Here is a 22414-nt window from a genome sequence, read left to right on the forward strand (position 1 = left end):
CTCTTAAATGTTTCAAAACAAAATAATTAAGATGTATCTTTGGGTAAATAACCCATGAAACCCAATGAGGTATTTCCTTTATTTTTTAGTAGTCACAGACTCAGGGTCAGTCAGGAAAATAGTTGCATAGTTCTGATTCTGCCAAATGGCTCAGTGAAATTACATCACAGGAGGGCTGTGCCCTGTGGGAGCTCTGAATAGCATGCACCCTTCAGCCATGTGCCTACTGCCTGCTGAGCTGTGGAGTGGGAGCCTTTTTCCAAGATATGAACTCTTCCTAAACAGATAAAACAGCATGATGACAATTTGCCCAGCCTTATTGGAGGAGGTTATCCAAACCTGACAGAGGATGCTCAACAAACAAGATAAAGACAGCTTTAATTGTCCTGAAGGCTTACAATTCATCCCAAGCAAAGTATCGGTGGCAGTGGCTAGACAGCTGGGTTTCTAAGAAAAGGGTAGCTCTTTCTACCATGAGAGGGATTACATCTTTAAGGCAGCCTCTTCTCCTAAAGGCATTTAGATAGTAAAGGGGAATGAAAAGAACCCTCCCTCACCCCTCGTCTGGTCCGATACTGACTCATTTCAGATGGAAAGGACAGCTGTAAAACCAGGACAGCACTTGGCTTCCAGGTGGTGGTGATATGTTTGTTTCCGAGGTGTAGGAATACTATTCAGCAATAAAAAGGAAGGGAATAGGTGTACATGAAGGAAACTCAAAAACATTATGCTTAGTAAAAGAAGTCACATATTGTATCATTCCATTTATATGAAACACCAGTAAAAGACAAATCTTTAGAGACAGGGAGTAGCTTGGTGTTGCCTAGGGCTGAGGGTGGGAGAGACGATCGGTGGCCAACGGCGTGAAGGGGCCCTTTTGGGGATGGACGTAAACTTATTAAAAATGATGGGAGTTACTGAAAAGGGATGGATTTTATGGTACAAAAATGACTGGTTATACTTTAGGCCTAAATAAAGTTCTGTTCTTTGGACAAACAAACAAAAAAACTTTTAAAAAGACGAAAACGTGCCACCTCTGCTGGATCTGGGAGTCGGTTCCTCAGGGGTCATGCAAGTCACCTGTCTGTCACTTACACGCCCCATGAATTCTACTTTCTCCCGTTTCCTCACGTAAAAAGTCAGCAGGGTGAGAGAAATAGAGGGTGTTAAGTACGTTCCCAAATCTTAAATTTATGCAACCACAGCAGACACCAGGACTGGGAATTTGAAAGGCAGTCAAACACAAAGGCTTCCTAACCTGGAAAAGAAGAAAAAGCACATGTGATGCAGAGTCCGGGCTCCACGGGACAGTAGACGGAGCCGCCGGAGAAAAACCGACTGCGGCAGAAGCCAAGTCGGGAAGCCAACTCGGGAGGCTGGATCCCTAAGATCCGAAAGATAGCCAGTCCGTGGATGGGGTTTCTCCCGAATACGGGGCATGCGTGATCACACCCAGGTTGGCCTGCCTTTAGAAGTACACCGTGGGAACAAAGTAGGAAGTTTGCCGCCGCGGGAGCACGAAGTCGGGAAGTTTGTTTCCGAGGCCGCGTGTGTACCTGGTAGCTCTCCTGGGGCCCAAGGCCTCAGCGTTCGCGGCGCCGCCGCTCCCGCCGCGGGGACCACTCCTCCCCAGGCCCAAGAGACAGGCCGGCTCCCTCGAGCCCTGGAGGGGTCTCCACACGTCGCGCAACCTCCCTGCCGGAGCGCGGTCCCGCCGCCGTCTCACACGCGTCCCGAAGGCCCTGACGCCTGCTCCCCCGAGGTCCCCGGGCCTCCCCCTCCCCCGGGGATGGACGCGGCGTCCAGGTGGCCGAGCCCCGCGCCGCGGGGGTGGCGCCGTGGCGCTGCTTCACCCCGGGGCGGGGCAGGGAGGAGGCGGGGGTGCGGGCGGAGCTGGACGGCCGCCACCCGGGCCCCGGGGCCCCGCTCGCACCCGCTCCCCGCGCGCCCCCCGCACAATGCTCATGCGCGCGGCGCAGCCTTTATAGCCGCGCGGGAGCCGCGCTTTCCGCACTCGGCGCAGCCGGGCGGATCCGACTCAGGTGCCGAGACCCCGGCGTCCGGCGTGGGCTTGAGGGTCCCTGCAGCCAGCCAGTTCTCTCTCCCCTCTGTCGCTCCCAGTGTGTCTGTCTGTCTGTCTTCATAGCGCACGCTCCTCCTGGTCCGGGCTTGCACCTTGATTCTGGGTTTGGCTCGGTTTGCAGCCCGAGCGTCGCCTCCAGCTAGAGAAGGGGGTACGAGCCCCGAGGCAGCGGCCTCTCTGGGCTCCCCCTCTCCTTGGCGGTCCCTCGGTTTCCGAGGAGTGCGGGGGCGGGGGAGAGGGGGAATCCCGCACGCGCGGGCGGGCGCGGTGGGGGTGGGGACGCAGGGGTCTCGGTTGCATTCTCCGTCTCTCCCAGGTCCGAGTAGCCCCTCGACCACCAACCATGTGGGCATCCTGGATCCCGGTCCTCTGCCTCGGTGGGTAGGCGCCCCTCCCCGCCCCCTTGCCCTAGCACCGAGCGCGGTGGAAGCTGGAGTCAGCCCTCGCGCTGTCCTCTCTCCGCAGGTGTCTGCCTGCTGCTGCCGCCGGAGCCCGTAGGCAGCGAGGGAGCCGGTGAGTTGCGGGTCCCGGCTCGCGGAGCAGGGCTTCGTCCGGGTGGTGGGAGGGGCTGCGAGCGGGCTCATGGAATCGCGCTCAGATGGAGCCGCCGGGCCAAGGCCAGGTACCCGAGCATCAGGGCGCAAGGGCTGGCGCTGCTGCCTGGCTCACCCCATTCATACCTACAGCCTGACTACTCCAGCTTCCCCGTTTGTCCCTCGCGAAGGAGCTCCTGGGGTCCGATGGGGACAGTCTTCCCAAGGTGCGGAGAAGCCTCCCACATTCCCCTTCCCCCCAGCAAGCCGAGCAGACTGTCAAGGCTAGGGGTATTCGTTGAGCACCACCGAGGGACACATTAGTCCCGGGTGTTCCGCGGCGTTTGGGATCAGGGAGAAGCCTTCAGACTGTCAGAGGGAACAGAGAGAGAGAGAGAGGTTTCAGGCCTGAGAGACACTTAGGTCGTTGTCCCATCTCGTCTGACCCTCTTTCTGTGTTTCCAGGAATGACCCCCTATAATAGCATCTATGGGCTCATTTAACATTCGAGAGAATCTAAAAATAGTTTGTTCCCCATCTAGAAGTCCGAGTAAGGATGTGTGATTAGGTGTATTTTATAAAATGTAAAAAGCAGACGGTCTTTTCAAAATCTATCCTTTATTTTCCTTGAAAGGAGAAATGAAGGTAAGTATTGCAGAGGACTGTATTCAGCGCCCCCTGACACAGACACACACTAAAGTCAGAGCTGGCAGCTAAAGGCAGAGCCTCTCTGGTGCGTTGGAAACTGGGAGGTAGGATTGAGGCAGTTTGGTAACAGGTTTGAAGCACATAGTATGAGGCTGCTGGTTTGGGTAAGGATTTTAACTTGACCGGCAATCTAGAGTGTTTCAGAGCATTCATAGTCAGCATTGTACTTTTCGTGAAGTCCTGCCTTCCCTTCCATGGAGGTATATAGTCCAGGGTACAGCTTGGCACAGAGAGCTCTTAGAAGAGGCTCCTTGTTAGAGGTAGGATACTCAGCTGGGCATATGACCAGATAGCATTACTATCTTGGGGAAAAAAAACTTTTTTTTTTTTAATTATTAACATCTGTTTCAAAAAGGCTTGGATAACCACAATTTCCAGTGTTTGGAAAATGGTATTTAATAACAATATTTAATAATTCAATTTAATAAATTTAATATTCACAGCAAATTGATGAATTAATATGTTTGTCTTGTTACATGTTGCCAAGGGCTTGTCCCTAACAAATTTTGTAGTAATAACTGGGATTATTCATCAAGTTGATCATGTAAAACCTCAGTATTATCGCAGGCAGATTCTTTACTATCTGAGCCACCAGGGAAGCCCTCAGTATTAACAGTGCCTTCTAAAACTGCATTTGCTGCCTGATATATCTCCCTGCACAGATCTGGAGCAGAAATAAGCTGGTTCAATTCAGATAAAAATGCTCTGTTCTGAAGGGGACTAACTTCTCTGTTTCCTGCCTTGCAGGAGAGGTAGAATTTTCCTTGAGCTGTGTGACCTTGGGCAAATTAACCTCATGGCTTTATTTATTTCAGCTAAAATGAATGGTTGAGCCAAATGGTGTTCTTTAAAGTGAAGCATCTTTTGACTGATTTGCTTAAATTAAAATATAATTTTAATGCACAGCACTTGACGAAAACTGATATAAATGGCCCTCCGATGTAAAGGATGACTTCAATTTGTGTGTGTCATGAAAATGTTCCTCAGAGGTTCAACCCATATTTAATAGCTTCACCTCAGGCAACTATGTACACAATTATAATCAGAGTTGAGATTCCTGTATTTTTAGAATGAATTAATAAATGGCCAATGACTAACATTATTTTCTAGTTCTCATATATTTCCAAACTAATAAGAACTGAGAAAATTCTCCCATTAGACTTTATAGGGTCTGAGGACTAGATTAATTGGAAAACTTATTTTTGGCTTGCTAAAATCTGGAATGGTGTGAAACCGTATCTAAGTCAATATTCTTAACAAAAAGTGTAGAAATTAGGAAAGTAAAATTTTAATCTCACATCCTAGTTCCCCCACCACTACTCACCTAAAAGTCCCAAGAATGGTTATTACATTCTCTCCTTTCTCTTCAGTTCCCATCGCTATCACATGCTTTACCAGAGGCCTGGACATCAGGAAAGAAAAAGCAGATGTCCTCTGCCCAGGCGGCTGCCCTCTGGAGGAGTTTTCCGTGTTTGGGCACATAGTGTATGCGTCTGTATCAAGCGTATGTGGTGCCGCTGTCCACAGGTAAGCCCGGATACACCAAGGGGAGAGAAAGACAAGTGTGATTATTTCCTTTCCCTCATTAGCCATCTGGACACCCCCTCCCACCTGTTCTTTCTTTTGGTACCAATCTTGGCCATGGAAGATGGATACATTTTTGAGATTTTCCTGGATCTCCTTGCATCACCAACTACATAAGGGAAGCTTTCTGAGTAAAGGTGAATTGCATTATTATTTGAGAGCTTGCTTCTTGTGATTCTAAAACGCTCTTAGGGCTTCCCTGGTGGCTCAGATGGTAAAGAATCTGCCTCCAATGCAGGAGATCTGGGTTCGATCCTTGGGTTGGGAAGATCCCCATGGAGGAGGAAATGGCAACCCACTCCAGTATTCTTGCCTGGAGAATCCCATGGACAAAGGAGCCGGGGGGGCTACAGTTCCACTGTGACTCATGGAGTCACAAAGAGTCAGACACCACTGAGCGGCTAAGCACAGGAAAGATTCCTAACCATGTACTCTATTACTGAGTTTTTACTATACGGCAGTCATTATTTTAACTTCCAAGACAACAGTACAGCTGTGCAAGGTAGATACAATTTTACCCCATTTTACAGATGAGGAAACTGGATTCAGACAGTTGTCAAGTATCTCGCCCAAGGTTACCATTGTTAGCAAGTGCCAGAGCTGGGACTGAAAGCCCAGGTCTGCCTCCAGAGCCCATATTCATCACCACTCTGCTATCCTGCAAAAGAATGGCCAGGATGACACTTCTTTTCAATGAAGTCCAAGGACAGGTAGTTAAGTATTTTGGAAAACTAAGAAAATCATTTGACGCTCTTAAAACTCTGATCCTCTGAGCTATATGTAGGGAACAGGATACTCCAAGTGTGTCCTTATTAACACTAAAGAAGTTTAATAGCACAAAACCATTTCCTTGGGCAAATTCTGTACCTCTGCAAGTTTTTTAAAAGGTTGCCAGTTTTTAAAAAGTTTGATGGCTTCCCTGCTGAACTGTTTTCTTGATTAGTCAGAGCAATAGATGCAACATAGCAGTATAAAGTCAGTCAAATGCCCCTGCAAAAGTTTGGATAGAACTCAGCTGCTCTTCTTGTGTTGCAGGGGGGTAATTGGCAACTCAGGAGGACCTGTGAGAATCTATAGCCTGCCAGGTCGAGAAAACTATTCCTCAGTAGTTGCCAATGGCATCCAGTCTCAGACGCTTTCCAGATGGTCTGCTTCTTTCACAGTGACAAGTAGGTACAATTAAATTGTTTTTACATTTGCATAAATATTTCTCCCTAACCCCTGCTTTTCTCAGCTCAAAGTCCTTGACTCTGATGGAAAAACTTGTGACCAAGCCTGGAGAAGTCAACTATAGGTTAAAGTCAGGGGATAGGAAGGGTCAGGGACACACTCAAACCAAACTTGGGTGAATGGAGGGAAAAATCATCTTGCTGCCAGAAGATGGCAATAGAAACTTGAATCGCCTGCAGTCAGAATGTCCCGACACTGAACAAATAACCCTAAAAAAAGAATGAGTGAATTCATTTTATGATGACCTCTTAAAAATATGACACAGTAGATTCATTTTGGTTCTTTGAAACTACATGCAGCAACTACTCCTGTAATTGCCACTCTATTACATTTATCGTCCTATAGAACTCTAAATTATTTGTTATTCTTTGATGGTAAAGAAGGAACAGGGAAAACATAGTCTTCTTTTTATTTTAACAGAAGGCAAAAGTGGTACCCAGGAAGCCACAGGACAGGCAGTGTCCACAGCACATCCAGCAACAGGTATGAAATACAGAACCTGTCTCCTAGCTGCCTGGCACAGCATTGGGAAGTTACAAATAAGTGTTACTGACAGAAGCTCTCCTTCTTTTTAAAATACTGATATTAAATAAATACCAAAAAAAAATAATAAAATAAATAAATACAAAGCAAGTATCTTTACTGGTATATTAAGTAGGGAAACTTTCAGTATTATATTTCAAATTCCTTATCCTTTATTTTCATTGGTAAACTCTGGTACCACATGTTCTCTTTGAAGTCCTACTGTTTCTCCCTGATTTGATAAACTATACCTGGAAACTGGTCTAAGTATCTTGAACTTCTCGTTCCATTTGTCATATAAAAAATAAATGAGTGCCTGTCTGTCTTAAAAATAGCCAGGGATCATCCTTTCAAAGACTGTGGCAATTTAAAGTCAAAGAAACTAAGCACATTAGAATCTAACTCTGAGTTTCCAATCCTGCCTCAGTTGTGGATTTGGGATATCAAAGTCATGGATCGGGGGCACATTAAATATGTAGGTCTGCTACAGTCCTAACTTCTTTTTGGAGGCATTACTTCCTTAGTCCAGAAAATCATGAGGAAATTGATTTTTTTAAAAAAGTTTTTTCAAGAATGCCACTCCTTATCATGAGCTTTGTCCATGTGGGTTTCCTTCTGTGGAACTGTCTTCCTGTTGATAATGCCAAGTGCTTCTTTTGTTTTAGGTAAACGACTAAAGAAAACACCGGAGAAGAAAACTGGCAATAAGGGTAAGAGTCTGGATATCCATTTGGGAATGTAACATTTTTTCTCTCTCCTTTCTTCCTCTTGAAACTGCTAACGGAACCATTTGTTTGGGTGTTCACAGACTGTAAAGCAGACATTGCGTTTCTGATCGATGGAAGTTTTAATATCGGGCAACGCCGATTTAATCTACAGAAGAATTTTGTTGGGAAAGTGGCTCTAATGTTGGGAATTGGAACCGAAGGACCACACGTGGGCCTTGTTCAAGCCAGGTATCACCCTTGAGAAAATGGAAGGAGACTTGAATGGTGTCTTGAATGACAACAAATGATCCTTTTAGCGGGTACATTCATTTCAGTTTGGTATAAACATACTGAGTTGCAGACAGTCTGGATTCTCAAACTAAAGTCAGAATCTAAGACTGCCTGAGCAGACTGGTAGATGCTTCCTCTTTTGGAATAAAAGGATTTTGAGAATTACATGCTACCATTTGAGGACCAGAAGGCAGACTAAAGTCTTATTGCTCACATAGATTATCTCTGCACATCTACTTTGCTCAATTCCTAATTTCTCTTCACTGAAGGAGGAAGCTGTGATGTTTATCTCTCTTCCCTATCCTGTTGTTACTCTTTTTAGCTCTTTCCATATTCCCTTGATTGGCAATCTGAAGCTTAATCTTTTATTTTATAATAATATATACTGATGTCTTTTAGGATTATAACATGCTTATTAGAGAAAGCTTGAACAACATATAAAACACACAATAAACAAATTTCCTAAATATACCTCTCAGAGATAATCAATATAAAATGTTGTATTTCCTTTCAGTATTTTAAGAAAATATTTGATTATACTTATGTGCATTTCTTTTTCAAAAGCTCAGATTATAAAGATATCTTAAAACCTTTTTTTATCCTTCACTATTTTGAACATTTCGTATCACAAATATTCTTTGAAAAATGAGTATGTTCCTTAGCATAATTTATGTAACCATTCTATTGTTTTTTCACAATTGTCCTGTGCTGAACATCCTGCGTCATCTTTGTGCCACCTCTGATGAGTTCATTGGGCTAGATTCCCAGAAGTGAGATTGGGTCAAACGGTTGTGACATTTTTAAGGCTTCTGATATAAACAGTTAAATTGTTTTCTAAAGAGTTGATTCAGTTTAAACTACTCTCAGCAGTGTGTAAGGGTGTCACTAGTAGTATTACAAATATTTATATTTCATTTGTTCTTATGTTATTTTTTACAATTGGTTCTTAATTTAGATAGAATTTTAACTTTTGGTGTTTTTTTGGCCACACTGTGTGGCATGTGGGATCTTAGTTCCTCAACCAGTGACTGAACCTACAGCCCCTGAAGTGGAAGCTGAGAGTCTGAATTGCTGGATCGCCAGGGGAGTCCTCTAGATAGAATTCTTTTGGTGTGAGAATCTTTACATTTGTTGTTTCTTATACATAATTTAACCACTGTCCCCCCAAAAAACTGAGCTTTTTATTCCATTTGTGATGTCAATTTATAACTTTAGACAAATTTTCTTTGATCTGTATGTTAATTCTAACATCTTTTCTACAATGCTTTGATTATGGTAGCTTTAGTGTACATTTTAACATGTCATAGGGCAAATTCCCCTCAATGTTTTTCTTCTAATATTTTTTCTTTGCTATTTTTCCCCAATGGTTTTTCAAGATGAAAGTCTACACTATTTTGTAGACTCATACAAAGACTAGCTTCTCTATAAACTTCCTGCTTTATAATTTTTCTATTTTACAAAGAACATTAAATAGATAAACTATGTCAAGTTTATGTTTAATTAGAATAAAAAATTGTCTCATTAAGGATGCACAAATAAGACTAAACCACATAAATAATTTGGATAGTTGCAAAATGACCATAAAAATGAAAAAGTTATTCATGACATCTGATTTTGTGACCCAACATTATATACCAGGTATGCAGAAATCATGCCACCAGAAATGCAGGAATACAATGAGTGCAATACTTGTCCTTCAGAAATCTTGACTTAATGGCAGTTGATAATGCTAAGATCTTAAAATATTGCACTGATGAAATGTTGACTTATCTAAAAACTAAACACAATAAATTATGCTGTTTTTTACTCAACATGGGTTCTAATGAACAGAGTGGTTATAAAAGCTGAAATTTATACTATGTAAATAGTAAAATTTACTATTAAATCTAAAAAATCTCAAATCTATTTAAATATATGTAATTCTAAGATTGGCAAATGTCAGTATCCTCTAAGAAAAATTCAGTATTATAATACTTTATAATTTGTTTGCTTGTAAGTTCCCTCACTTTAAAAATGTTGGCCTTGGTGTCACTGAAATTGCCTTGTCTGATCAGAGAACCGGGTTAATAGACCCAGACTGTTCAGAGCTTCCAAGGTCCCTCCCTGAAGCAGGCCAGGCCTCACACCCACCTGTGATTCAACCACCTGGTGCCCAACTCTAAAGATTTTCACTGCGCTCAGTGCCCTGAGCCACTTGGTCCAGGTGCTTCATGTAGTTTAGGAGTCGGGCAAACCTGAATTTTAAATGTGGTGGTTGGTTTGTTTTTTTTTTTTTTCTAGGTAAGTTACCTAAATGTTTTGGGCCTCCATTTTTTCATTTATTAGTTGGGATAATAATTTCTACCTTATGGAGTTATGAAGTGAGATTAGACTTGTAGCAGGTATTTAACATATTACTCAGAATCCAATAAACCCTCAAGGTAGCAATTGTTTTTGTTACATTTCTGAAAGAACCCTAAAACTTCAAGATGCCATACCTTAGTTGCCTGTATGCTATGGAATTAAGAAACTTAGGCATTGTCCAATTTACAGGCTTTTTAAGAGGTACATAATGTTCCTTGTTTATCTTTCCAATTCTCTCTGAATAACTTTTTCTTTTTTTTTTAACCTAGTGAACATCCTAAAATAGAATTTTACTTGAAAAACTTTACATCAGCCAAAGATGTTTTGTTTGCCATAAAGGAAGTGGGTTTCAGAGGGGGTAATTCCAATACAGGTAAGTAGACTTTGGTAGCTGGGGAGTGACACAGAGGAGGTTATGAATGATCAGACACACAAGACAGTGTTATGCTATTTTATATAAGCAGATGTGAAACTCTTCCCCCTGGAATTGATCTTGGTTAGGTCTGCACTTGATCATCTATTTAATTTTTAATGGAAAACATACCAAAGGGTTTACTGATATTGCTTATTAGAAAAACAAAAACATGACATTGTGAGTTTCAATCCTCATATTAGATAGGGCAGATGTCACATTAGAGAAGTACCTGTTTAGAATGTTTAAAAGAAATGAAGATCAACAGACTCATCTAATGAATGCAGATGTGACAGAAACAATAAGAACAGAACTCTGGACCTTCTGAGGGGAGACTTCCTGTTCTGAGTCTGTAGTGGTACTAATCAGCCACTCAGGGGCTAGATGGAGAGAACAGGTACAGAAGTGGGAGTCAGTTCTGTGTTTCTGACTGGTGATTGATGTAAAGAAAGGAAATGTGAGGCTTCTGGGAGGTGATGGGGGATGTAGTGTGGGTTGTGAAGACAAAAAAATAGGCCTGATGGATAATTAAAGTTTCCCATCCAATGCATCTGTTAAAGAATTGAGCTCTTTGTAAGTTAAATTCTTAAACTTCAAAGCATGAAGTTGGTACAGGGACAGAGAAATGTCATTTGAGCAGTGGTGCTGTTCCAGTTTGCTTCTTTTTCAAACCTAGGAAAAGCCTTGAAGCATACCGCCCAGAAATTCTTCACTGCAGACACTGGAGTGAGAAAAGGGATTCCCAAAGTGGTGGTGGTATTTATTGATGGCTGGCCTTCTGATGACATCGAGGAAGCAGGCATTGTGGCCAGAGAGTTTGGCGTCAATGTATTTATAGTTTCTGTGGCTAAGCCTATCCCCGAGGAACTGGGAATGGTTCAGGATGTTGCATTTGTTGACAAGGTAAAGAGTTGAGAGATGTCTTTTGTTATAGTAGTGACTCAGTTTTGGACCTCAAGGGGTAGTGCTGACTGGCCCATGTCTGGATTAACTTTGAACATTCAAGATTTAACATTTTCATAATTTTAAAGAAACAAATTGTAATTCCTTTGGATATCTTTTTTGGGTCTCTCCCATTAGGCTGTCTGTCGGAATAACGGCTTCTTCTCTTACCACATGCCCAATTGGTTTGGCACCACAAAATACGTGAAGCCTCTGGTACAGAAGCTCTGCACGCATGAGCAGATGATGTGCAGCAAGACCTGTTATAACTCAGTGAACATTGCCTTTCTGATTGATGGCTCCAGTAGTGTTGGAGAAAGTAATTTCCGCCTCATGCTTGAATTTGTTTCCAACATAGCTAAGACTTTTGAAATCTCAGACATTGGTGCTAAGATAGCTGCAGTACAGTTCACCTATGATCAGCGCACAGAGTTCAGTTTCACTGACTACAGCACCAAAGAGAATGTCCTAGCTGTCATCAGAAACATCCGCTACATGAGTGGTGGGACAGCTACTGGGGATGCCATTTCCTTTACTGTTAGAAATGTGTTTGGTCCCATGAGAGACAGCCCCAACAAGAACTTCCTGGTAATAGTCACAGATGGGCAGTCCTACGATGATGTTCGAGGGCCTGCTGCTGCTGCACATGATGCAGGTAAGGTCCATGTCCTTTGTATGGGAAGGGAACTGGGAGGGTTTCAGTCAAATTTAGGGGTAAATATAAGCTTAAATCTTGTTTGAACATCTACAGGATGGCAGTCATTGGTCTATGAGTTTTCCCCAGTATTAACTGATTTCATTGTCAGAGCAGCCCTACTAAATCTTATAGATAAGGAAACACACTCAAACCTCACCTAGTAAGTGATGAGGCCAATATTAAAACCCAGGCAGAGTATTAAAACCCCAAGGGATTGGGTGGTTAAGGCTCTGTGCTTCCACAAGCAGCACAGTTCTGATCCCTGGTTGGGGAGTTAAGATCCCACATGTTGTGTGATGTGACCCAAAAAAATTAAAGGAAAAAAATAAAAGATTTTGTAATCCTCTAAAAAACAAAACAAAACAAAAAACCCAGGCAATTACAGTTTTATCATAGCTTACTACGAATCTATTTGCTCATTTATCCTTTTACTTTTCAATCTGGCATGGATTTTCTAAGATCACCAATAAAGATTAATCCTAGTCTAGATTTCGTTTTTAGTCTTCTTCCCCCACCCCCCACTTTGAGATAATTAAATTCTATTATAAAAGGATATAAAAAGTTTCTTTTTCTTACCCTAACCTTAACATTACTGTTGGCAAAGACCACTAGTTCATGAAAACATTAAGCATGTGTGCTGCTGAGATCAAACAGGCCAACAAAAAGCTGAGATTCCCTTTCCTGGGATTAAAAACTGAGTGATTGGGAGTCCATAAATATTTAAAATACAAAACCACTAACTTTGGAGGAGGAAATGAAGAGTCTTACATTTTCCTACACTCCTCTGTGCTTCCTTTTCTCCACTTAATTCCTAATATTTCCTACTTCCCTGGTGGCTCAGCTGGTAAAGAATCCGCCTGCAATGCCGGAGACAAGAGTTGGACACAACTGACCAACTTTCACTTCACTTTATACATTTATTAGCACCTCTGCTAACGCATTTGTGTACTTTTATAGGTATTGATGGAATAGTTTATTAAGTAGGACAGATAATGGATACATGAAATTTTATATATACATTGGCTTAATGTATTCCTCAACTAACTTATGGTGAAGATGTTTGCTATCATACTCCTTAAAAGTATAACTTACTCAGTTTATGCTAACAGGATTGGATTTAGGCTAAATAAAGTGAACTAAATAAATTCAAATATATCCTCCCTATATGATTAATTGAACTTAAGAAGTTGGGCTACACTATTTTCATGAAAGTTGTTATAAATCAGAATTATTTCAAGTAGCTTTTACATCATCTAAACCTGCTTTATTTATATCTTAAGTATTCACAACTCTTGAGTACTTTATATAGTGAGGAGGAGGCTGAAGCTTTGGATAGGAGGGGAGTAGCTATTTTAGAAACTCAAAACTTTATGGGGATTTCACTCAGTAGATATAGATGGTAGTCTCCATTTCATAGATCTTTCTTTCTGGATGTTTTCATGTTAATACTTTGGCCATGTTACATGGCATGCAGGTTCCCCAACCAGCAACTGAACCTTCACCTCTTATAGTGGACGTGTGGTTTTTTTTGTTTTTTTTGGGGGGGACATGTGGTCTTTAACCACTGAACTGCCAGGGAAGTCCCTGGCTCCTTTTATCAGAAAACTTTTGCTTTGAGATTAAAGACTTTTTTTTTTTAACTATTGGCCAGTTTGCTAATGTAACACATACAGAATGAAATGGGAGAAAGTTTTCAACAGACTAGTCATCATTCCCCAGAAAAGAGCTTTAGAAGACTTACCTTATTTGTATGCCACACCTTCTGTGTCCTTCTTTCTTGCTGTATTATACTGGCCATGACTCCAGAATGATGATTAACTGAAGTGATGACACCAGGCAGTCCTTTCTCATGCCAAACTCAAGAGGGGACGTTTTCACCATTTCACTAAATGTCTGTTCTTGTTTTTAGGTTATCAGGTAAAGAAAGCTTCCTTCTCTTTCTAGCTGTGTACTGTCATGAATGGATGTTGAACTTTGTTATCAAATTACTTTTTCCTTTCAGTGATCATGTATTTGTTAAGATGGTAAATTACATTGATGGCAAAACTTCTGGTTCTGACTAAATTGGTTAGCCAGTCTCATTACAATGACTGTTAAAAACCTACCCAAAAACTTGATACAGGGGATTTACTTGTTCAGGCATTTTAAGGCAGTTTCGTGTGCAACTGTGTACTTATGTGTGAAAAATATATACATGTAATTTTATGCTTCCCTTGGTTAGGAAGATCCCCTGGAGAAGGGAATGGCAACCCACTCCAGGATTCTTGCCTGGAGAATCCCCATGGACAGAGAGGAGCCTGGTGGCCTACAGTACATGGGGTCGCAAAGAGTCGGACACGACTGAGCAACTCATGTTGTAATTTTATGCAACTGTAACTTGTTCTTAATTCACTTAAAAATACTTCCATTGTAGGTATCACCATCTTCTCTGTTGGTGTGGCTTGGGCACCTCTGGATGACCTGAAAGATATGGCCTCTAAACCAAAGGAGTCGCATGCTTTCTTCACAAGAGAGTTCACAGGATTAGAACCAATTGTTTCTGATGTGATCAGAGGCATCTGTAGAGATTTCTTAGAATCCCAGCAATAATCGTGACATTTTGACAACTGAAAGAAAAAGTGCAAGGGGATATAATGTATAAGTTGTATTCTAGTAATACTGAAATACTACATAGCATACTAAAATCAGAGAAAACTATTAAAGATGGCAAAAATGTAAGCAAATAAGCATTCATTTAAAGATACCTTCTAATTACATTTTAGGCTTGATTGTTCAGAACGCTTTATAATCACAATCCTTAGAAACTCAGGAAAGAGACAGTGTAGATTATTAAGAGTTCTATTTTAACATGCATATTAAATGTATAAATATGCAAATTCTATATAGCTCAATAAAAGAACTTGATATTTAGACTGAACACAACATTCCTTCTCTAATTATTACATATATAAGGAAAATGAAAGACAAACAGAAAAAAGCTCAACTTAGTTAAAATATATTTTGACCCAAGTAGATGTCTTAGTCAATCAACAATATAGATGTTACTTAATATCCTAAAGTTGTAATTACAGATGAAATGGAAGCGATTTAGGTTATCAAGCCTCTTTTGTATTTTCACAACTTATAGCAAATATCACACTGAACAAGATAGCAGCATTTGCCTGGTATTTTTCTATTTATATCCTTAATTTTATTGTGTATTGATGTATTTGGCTTGTACTCTAAAAGTTATCAATGTATTGAAAAAAAATTAGGTTGGTAAAGTTTTACTTACCACTTAGAAGCATTTAGCTTTAAAGAAAAGCACATCTTCCAAACAGCTGAACTGCAGGAAAAACTATTTAAGCAATAAAACAGCTAGTGACTTAAGGTGTCTGACTTACTAGTCTGTGTGTCTCTCCCTAGGGCATGGTAAAATTTCTTTAACTACTTCATGTGGAAAGACCAACTGAGTTTCTTCTTTTTTTTTTTTTTTGTTTTTTTTTTTGAGTTTCTTCTTAAAATCATGCAATAAGACCTTATTTTTTTTCAATTACTTATTGAATGCCATTTGTTCTAGGTATTATTCATAGCCAGTACCAGGTTAAACACTAGGAAATACTTTTGAGTACATGGTTCAACAAAGTTGTTTTGTAATTAACAGTATTTTTACTGTTGTGAAGTTGGTTCCTAAGAACAGTGATCCAAACTCCCTTAATGTAACTATCATTACCCCACCAAGAACTCTCCCCAGATAGAAGTGCTGTCATATTCTATCCCATCTTCTCTAAAGACCGTGTTTTCTACTCACACATACACTGATCCTATCTGAAATGGTTTACAACCACCCAAACCAGTTAACCTGGAAAAGATGTTAACTGGTTGGAATATTACTCCAATACATCTTTTGAATTTAACAATTTTAGTTTGTGTAAAACGAATGAAAGGACTATGTATCAGAGGCAGAAGTGAAATTGTCTTTGACACTACATAAAAATTTGACAAAAGGGAGAATGCAAAGTCAATGACTCCCCTGACCACCACCCCCTGCCCCTTATTATAAAGCCACAAATATGACCAATTCATGTAACAAGAACTTTCATTTAGCAACAGAAAAACAGGTTTAACATTTTTTTTTCCACAATAGACAACTTTCAGCTGAGAAGACCAATCCTTAAAAAATTTAAACAAATGTCCAGGCTCTAGTCATTAGCTCTTTTAAAAATTTTACCAGGAACAAAAGTTTTGAGGTAAACAGGGAAGCTTATATTTTGACTTGAAGAGCAACAAGAGAGCATAAATGAACACTTTAAATTACTGTCAACTTTTTAGAAGTAAACATAGTCACGATAAAGGGTTAACAACTAAAAGAGGATTTTTAAAACCATATAATTAAACTTTCCAGGTATGCCTAATATCAATTATGCTAGCTCATTTATAACCTTTAATGTATTAAATGAGACCTTGGTATTCAGTGGATAACTTAGAAAATATGAAAAAAGTACATGAATAATATGAAAATATTAAATACTGAAAAAGTTAACACGTGAAAGTCTGTATATAAAAATATTCTCAAACTTTACATATAAGTCACCATTTAATAGTCAAATGAATCTACATAATTTCCCATAAGTCACAAACGAAAGCACACAAAATGAAAATATTCTTTTTGCATCCTTTTAGTCTCTTCCAAATGTTTAATATTGTAGAGAAAATACAACCAAAGTAGATAAGAGAAAAACATATACTGTTTTTATGCATTTCAGTTTTAATACATTCCAAAAACGGTGAATGTTTATGCATTGCCATAATGATAATCACATTTCAGTTAAAACAGTAATCATTGCCTTGGAACAGCTGCCAGAAACAATACTAAGCTTTGGAAAGCTTGCTCTTCAATTATTTTAAAAACAAAGGGGTGGGGGGGAGAGGAAGACAAAAATGCACCTCTAAGTTGGATCTTCAACTGAGAAAACCAAAACCCCAGTATTTTAAGGAAAACTTCTGAAAAGTTTTAGTGTTTCACCAGCCATGACTAAAATTGCCACTTGAATTTTTATGGTAGGTGGCAAAATATCTCAAAGTATATATAATGTATTATTATTTTTTGCAGTAGGCATTCAAATAGAATAAGATGCCTACTATTAGGCATATTAAAATAGAATTTGCCAAATTTTTCTAATGTTTCCAAAGTTTTCTAACGTTACCTTCTAATTCCATTTCCAATTCCCTTCAAAAAAGGATATTACTTGTTGAAGGAAAAGTTTAAAGATACTAATACTTAACATCACTTATGAGGATAAGTTTTAATTAATGAATAATACAGTTTATTCTTTGCTGAACTCTTCCGTGGGAAATATGTTTGGCTAGATAGGAAAAACAACACTATTAACTGAAATTCAGACTTAATAAAGTAGTAGGATATCTTAAGGATGATATAAAACTGCATCTCTGCAACTTTTTGGGGGGGGGTTATTTTTAATTATCTAAACTTCAATAGAAGATTTTCTCTTTAAATCCCCAAATGGGGTGAAATACTTTTAAAAAACATTCTTAATAGTATTAACTGTTATAATCTTGTTGAAGATTATCAATAAACAGTATAAAATTTAAAAGAGCATAAAAATGAAGGACTCACTGAGAAATCATCTCCATTACCTAGTTTAACGATGGAGAGTAAAGTATTGCACTTTATTATTTAACACAAAATAATGTAGCCAACAGTAACATACAGGTACACAATTTAATATTTATTATATGCATTTTATATACATTATTTTTCAACAGCGGTACGTTCGCTATGTGGTACAATCTTAAAAATTTGCTGATTCATAGTTTGTAAAACAAAAACCTTACAAAACTCATCAAAACTCGCAAACTGATCAGAAAAGTTTTTTGGAAGACTAGAAAAAATACTTTATTGTCTTAATCATGCATTACACAAACAAAATCTTTAGTTACACCATAAAATTAAGCACATCTGAAAAAATAAAACAGGGATAACTAGTCCAAACACAGCAGATTTCTGTATCCTGATTCAACTATTTTTGTATCCTATTTGTATTTCAAATTTTACTCCAAATACTTTAAAACAAGATAGTTTTGTCTGGAATCATGGTAAACCAAGATATGTATCTAGGGGGAGTCACCTTGGTGTGTAACTTAAACTATAAAATATTCCATTTTTAGTCTATTTTAGACTATCAGAGAGTTCCAAAATAGATATACAGGTTCCTTTAGCACATTAATAAAAGGATATAAAGACCAACAAAAAGTGAAATAAATAATAGGCTATTAGCAAGATGGATAATCCTTGATAAATAAACTTGTAAATACAGTAAGATGTACAAAATATCACATAGTGATAGGATGCCAAGATTAGTTTTTTTATTTTTTATTTTTTAAGAGTTCATTTGGAGTACTAAACCCCACCGTTTCATTTTAATACACTTAATAGTCCTTGGTTTAAGAAGACAGTTACGTGATGATGATGGTGATTTAGCATCTTTATGGAAAGACTTAGCTGAGCTGTATTATGCAAAAGAAGGAAAGAGTGTGGTTACACGGCAGCGGGTCAGTGAGATCTCTGTGTTTCAGGGTTGTATAATGCAGAAAAACTTCGATACAATCTTGAGCACTGTTGTGACAGGCTAAATATATAAAAAGACTTATAAAAACTAGAATTTTATCCAAACATTTTGTGCAACTAATGCTAAAATATCTTAAGTTAAATTTTCTTTTTTTATTTTTTTTTTAAAGCAAAATAAGTTTAAAAGGGAATCTGTGGCATTCAACCGATAAACAGAAGATCACTAAGAGATGAAAAAAGCTACTCTTGGAGCTCACTTCCCCCCAACAAGAGCACCACATTCCTAACCCTAAGGCAGCACACAGAGTCCAAAACAAAAGTCTTTTTGTCAGATCAGACTCCACATTGGCTTAGAGATACCTAAAAGACAGACATACGCTCAGTTCATATCCAGTACAGGCCACAAATAATGGAGTCCTTTTTTTGTCCCACGAAATACAGTAATTACAATTAAATTAATGAGCCTGACGTTAAGATGTGATTTCCACCAATTTATGCCTGCCCAAATAGCCTTCACCAGGCAGATCATATGTAGTGTCATATCATTAACTTTTCTGATGGCAGTGATGCAGACCCTTTGTGTCCAAGCAAATCTGCTGTTATGATGAGAGTTTTTGTTGATTCACACAAATACTTTGGCAAGGGCATCAGCCCCTGCACTAGCAATATATGCTTTTGATGGATGGAAAGCAACGTCATAAATTGATTCATCTAGTTTCTTCCTATGTGCTGTTATTTCCTGCACACATGTCTTGCTGTCCAAATTCCACAATCTAATAGAACAGTCATGGCCTGTAAAAGAATAAATAAAAAATGTTACTGGGTAATAATTCTATGATAAAATTTGCGGGCAGGACAGGAAGTTCAGACTTACTTCCAGACATCAAATAGATTCCATTAGGATCTACTGCTAGACTTGTAACAGCATCCAAATGAGCTACCATAGAATGGATCATTTTACCTAAATAAAACATAACAGAGAAGATTAAGTTTTCAAATAGTTACTAACTTGGGCAATCAGAAACCATAATACAACAGCAACATAAAACAATCTCAGCAACAATAAACAACATATAATTTACCATTTTAAACATTTGACAGGGTACAATTCGGTGGCTTTTAGAACTTTCATCATGATGTACAATCATCACCATTATCTAGTTCAGAACATTTTCATCTCTGCGAAAGGAAACCCTGTACCCATTAAGCAGTCACTCCCCATTCCTCCCTTCCAAGTCCCCGGTAAGCACCAATCTCTTTTCTCTATGGACTGGCCTATTCTGAATGCTTCATACAAATGAAATCATACAATAACATGTGGCTTTTTGGGTCTGCCTTCTGTCATTTAGTTCCTCCACTACAATAATATTCTAAAGAGAATTTTAATTCTAATGCAGAACTTTTCCAATTACTTCAAAAAACATCTGTGTAACATGAAACTGATGGTATTTGATAGTGGAAAACAATGACTATAAAGCTGCATTAAAAGCTTAAGGTCATAAAAAGGGGAATTAAGAGTGAAAACAGAATCTTTCTCATTAAGAGATGCTTTATTAAGAGATTGTTTTATACACAGAGTTAACGTTAAATCACCAGAGAATACATTCCTATCTAAACATTCTGATAGCATCATTTATCTTTTGAAATGTCAATTATCTTATATATAAGAAACAAGAAAGGGGAGAAGGGTGGGAGTACATCAGAGAAATTACTCTGGATTTCCCTAGATAGTAACAAAAGCACTATTCTAGAAAATGTCATTTAACTTCACTGAATTCTTGGCAAGCAAACAGATTCAATACTGAGTTGAAATTTAAAAACAAGTTGTGAATATAAATTGTTTTGCATACTTTGGGACAAGGGCATCAGCCTCTGCACTGGCAATATACACTTCTCATGGTTGAAAGGCGATTTAAGTTGATTCACTCAAGAAACAATAAGATGGCAAATACTGATATCTTTAAAAAATTTCCTCCCTTTTGGAGAATGGATACATGTATACATATGGCTGAGTCCCTTTGCTGAAACTATCCCACCTAAAACTATCACAACACTGTTAACTGGCTATTCTCCAATATAAAATCACAAGTTAAAAAAATTTCCTCTCCTTTCATTCAGCAATGAGTCTTTATTACTCAAATGCCTGGGCTTCTCCTAATGAGAGATGGAAGTCTTTCTCCAGAATTCTATTTACAGTCATTTGATATGCTGCTTGTCCCCTGAAACGTTCCACACTGAGACATGAAACAGACCTACTTTTGTTATCTGCTATGGGGCTTCGGTCACTGACCCGAACACAAACCCACAACATAATCAAATGTGCAAAAAGTTACTCTGAAGAACATAAAAAGCCTGCTACTTTCTGGCAATACTAAATGCTTATCAATTAAAGACAAAATTAGTCTCTCGTCATTTAGGCCACATCTGTCTGTTTTTCATCAATATTAACAGAGTAACTGTAACAGTTTCTCTCTACTATCCTGAGAAACAGAAAAATCATTCAACATACTATTGTGCTAAGTTGCTTCGGCTGTGTCCAACTCTTTGCGACCCTATGGACAGCAGCCCACCAGGCTCCTCTGTCCATGAGATTCTCCAGGCAAGAATACTGGAGTGGGTTGCCATTTCCTACTCCAGGGAATCTTCCTGACCCAGGGAGCGAACCCGTGTCACTTTCGTCTCCTGCATTGTCAGGCGGGTTCTTTACCCCTAGTGCCACCTGGGAGACATCACAACATGCTATTAGTCCAACATAATTCATCTACTGGTTCTAGACTCTTATTCGTTTCAATATTAAAAAAAAAAAAAAGAAAAAAAGAAAAAATTCAGAGTATGAAGAGTTGGCCTCCAGCCCAACGATCTCAAAACATTAGGGGATAACTATGAAGTATCATTAGCTTCCCTTAAAACATTAATTCTGTGATGGTGGCTCTTAACTCACAGATCTAGTTCTGACTTCTCTTATGAGAATGACTGTACATCTACTATGTGTATCATGTCTTAAACCAAAGAATTCTTTCATCCCTAACTATGACATATTAGAGTCAACCCTTGTCTACATAGTCATGAAGTCACTTCAAAATTTAAGTGACCCTTCAGATTGGACCAATTATAAGGAGGTGCAATTCTGAATCAAGTTGGATGCTGGGTTTCCACTAGTGACCACAGAAGTCAAAGTTCCTGGCCCTTCCTTCATCAGCATATACACGCAGCTTCTCACATTGAACCAAATCCACCTCTGCTCCACGGCACTGCTACCATCTCTCTTCCCCCACCAAGATTCTTTCTTCCTGTAACCCAGGAAAAAGAGGACACATGCAGGCTCTGATTCTCTCTTCCCCAGCACCTTAAGCCCTTTGACTTGTGCAATCTATAAAATGAAGAAACAGACTGATACCAATGTCTCACTTACAGAAAGCAATATACCACTTGTCTGTAAGATTGAAGAGGACAGGATACTTTGTTTTATTCACCAAAGATCAAGAAATGTGCTGAGGATATGGCAGTTTTGCTGAATGAATGAGGCCATAACCAATTCAGGACCCTCTTCCTCCAACTCCCCCCGCACTCCTCCCAGGTTCACCCATTAGCTAAGTCTTGGTCTCTTGGTTACAGCATATGCAATTCAAATTTGTGTCTCTACTGAAATTTCAAAAACCACGAGCCCTGAAGATCTCTCTGAAACAAATACTATAAATGGAAACTTCTAAATCCTCTGTAGTCAAGGATCTACCATACAGTGTGACTTGAGTATCTTTCTAAACCAGTATTGCAGATCCCTGGTCAAATATTCA

At 39.3% G+C, this 22414-nt stretch overlaps 2 protein-coding genes across 7 annotated transcripts in view; one reads left to right on the forward strand and one right to left on the reverse strand.

Annotated features, from left to right (window-relative positions):
- Positions 1 to 1332: 1332 nt before the first annotated feature.
- Positions 1333 to 14965, forward strand: COCH (cochlin). 3 transcript variants are annotated; one of them, XM_043921443.1, is made up of 12 exons: positions 1333 to 1456; positions 2400 to 2460; positions 2549 to 2596; positions 4695 to 4851; positions 5944 to 6077; positions 6559 to 6621; positions 7326 to 7370; positions 7469 to 7616; positions 10271 to 10374; positions 11090 to 11316; positions 11494 to 12010; positions 14466 to 14965. In XM_043921443.1, exons 1-12 carry the CDS (start codon positions 1439 to 1441, stop codon positions 14639 to 14641), a joined length of 1698 nt encoding a protein of 565 aa, XP_043777378.1. In that variant the 5' UTR covers positions 1333 to 1438; the 3' UTR covers positions 14642 to 14965. The 3 variants fall into 3 exon arrangements, with proteins under 3 accessions (XP_043777378.1, XP_043777379.1, XP_043777380.1); XM_043921444.1 differs by lacking the exon at positions 1333 to 1456 and adding an exon at positions 1953 to 2042; XM_043921445.1 differs by lacking the exon at positions 1333 to 1456 and adding an exon at positions 2049 to 2234.
- Positions 14966 to 17760: 2795 nt separating this feature from the next.
- Positions 17761 to 22414, reverse strand: part of STRN3 (striatin 3) — a 100492-nt gene continuing 95838 nt past the window's right edge. For all 4 annotated transcript variants that reach the window (XM_043921434.1, XM_043921435.1, XM_043921436.1 and 1 more), the window contains 2 exons: positions 19495 to 19581; positions 17761 to 19412 (listed from right to left, as the gene is read on the reverse strand). In XM_043921434.1, coding sequence (XP_043777369.1) covers positions 19243 to 19412; positions 19495 to 19581 — 257 coding nt within the window. In that variant the 3' untranslated portion in view covers positions 17761 to 19242. The remainder of the gene's footprint in view (positions 19413 to 19494; positions 19582 to 22414) is intronic.

The sequence above is a fragment of the Cervus elaphus genome, chromosome 13, assembly GCF_910594005.1.
Source record: "Cervus elaphus chromosome 13, mCerEla1.1, whole genome shotgun sequence".
Lineage (NCBI taxonomy): Eukaryota > Metazoa > Chordata > Mammalia > Artiodactyla > Cervidae > Cervus > Cervus elaphus.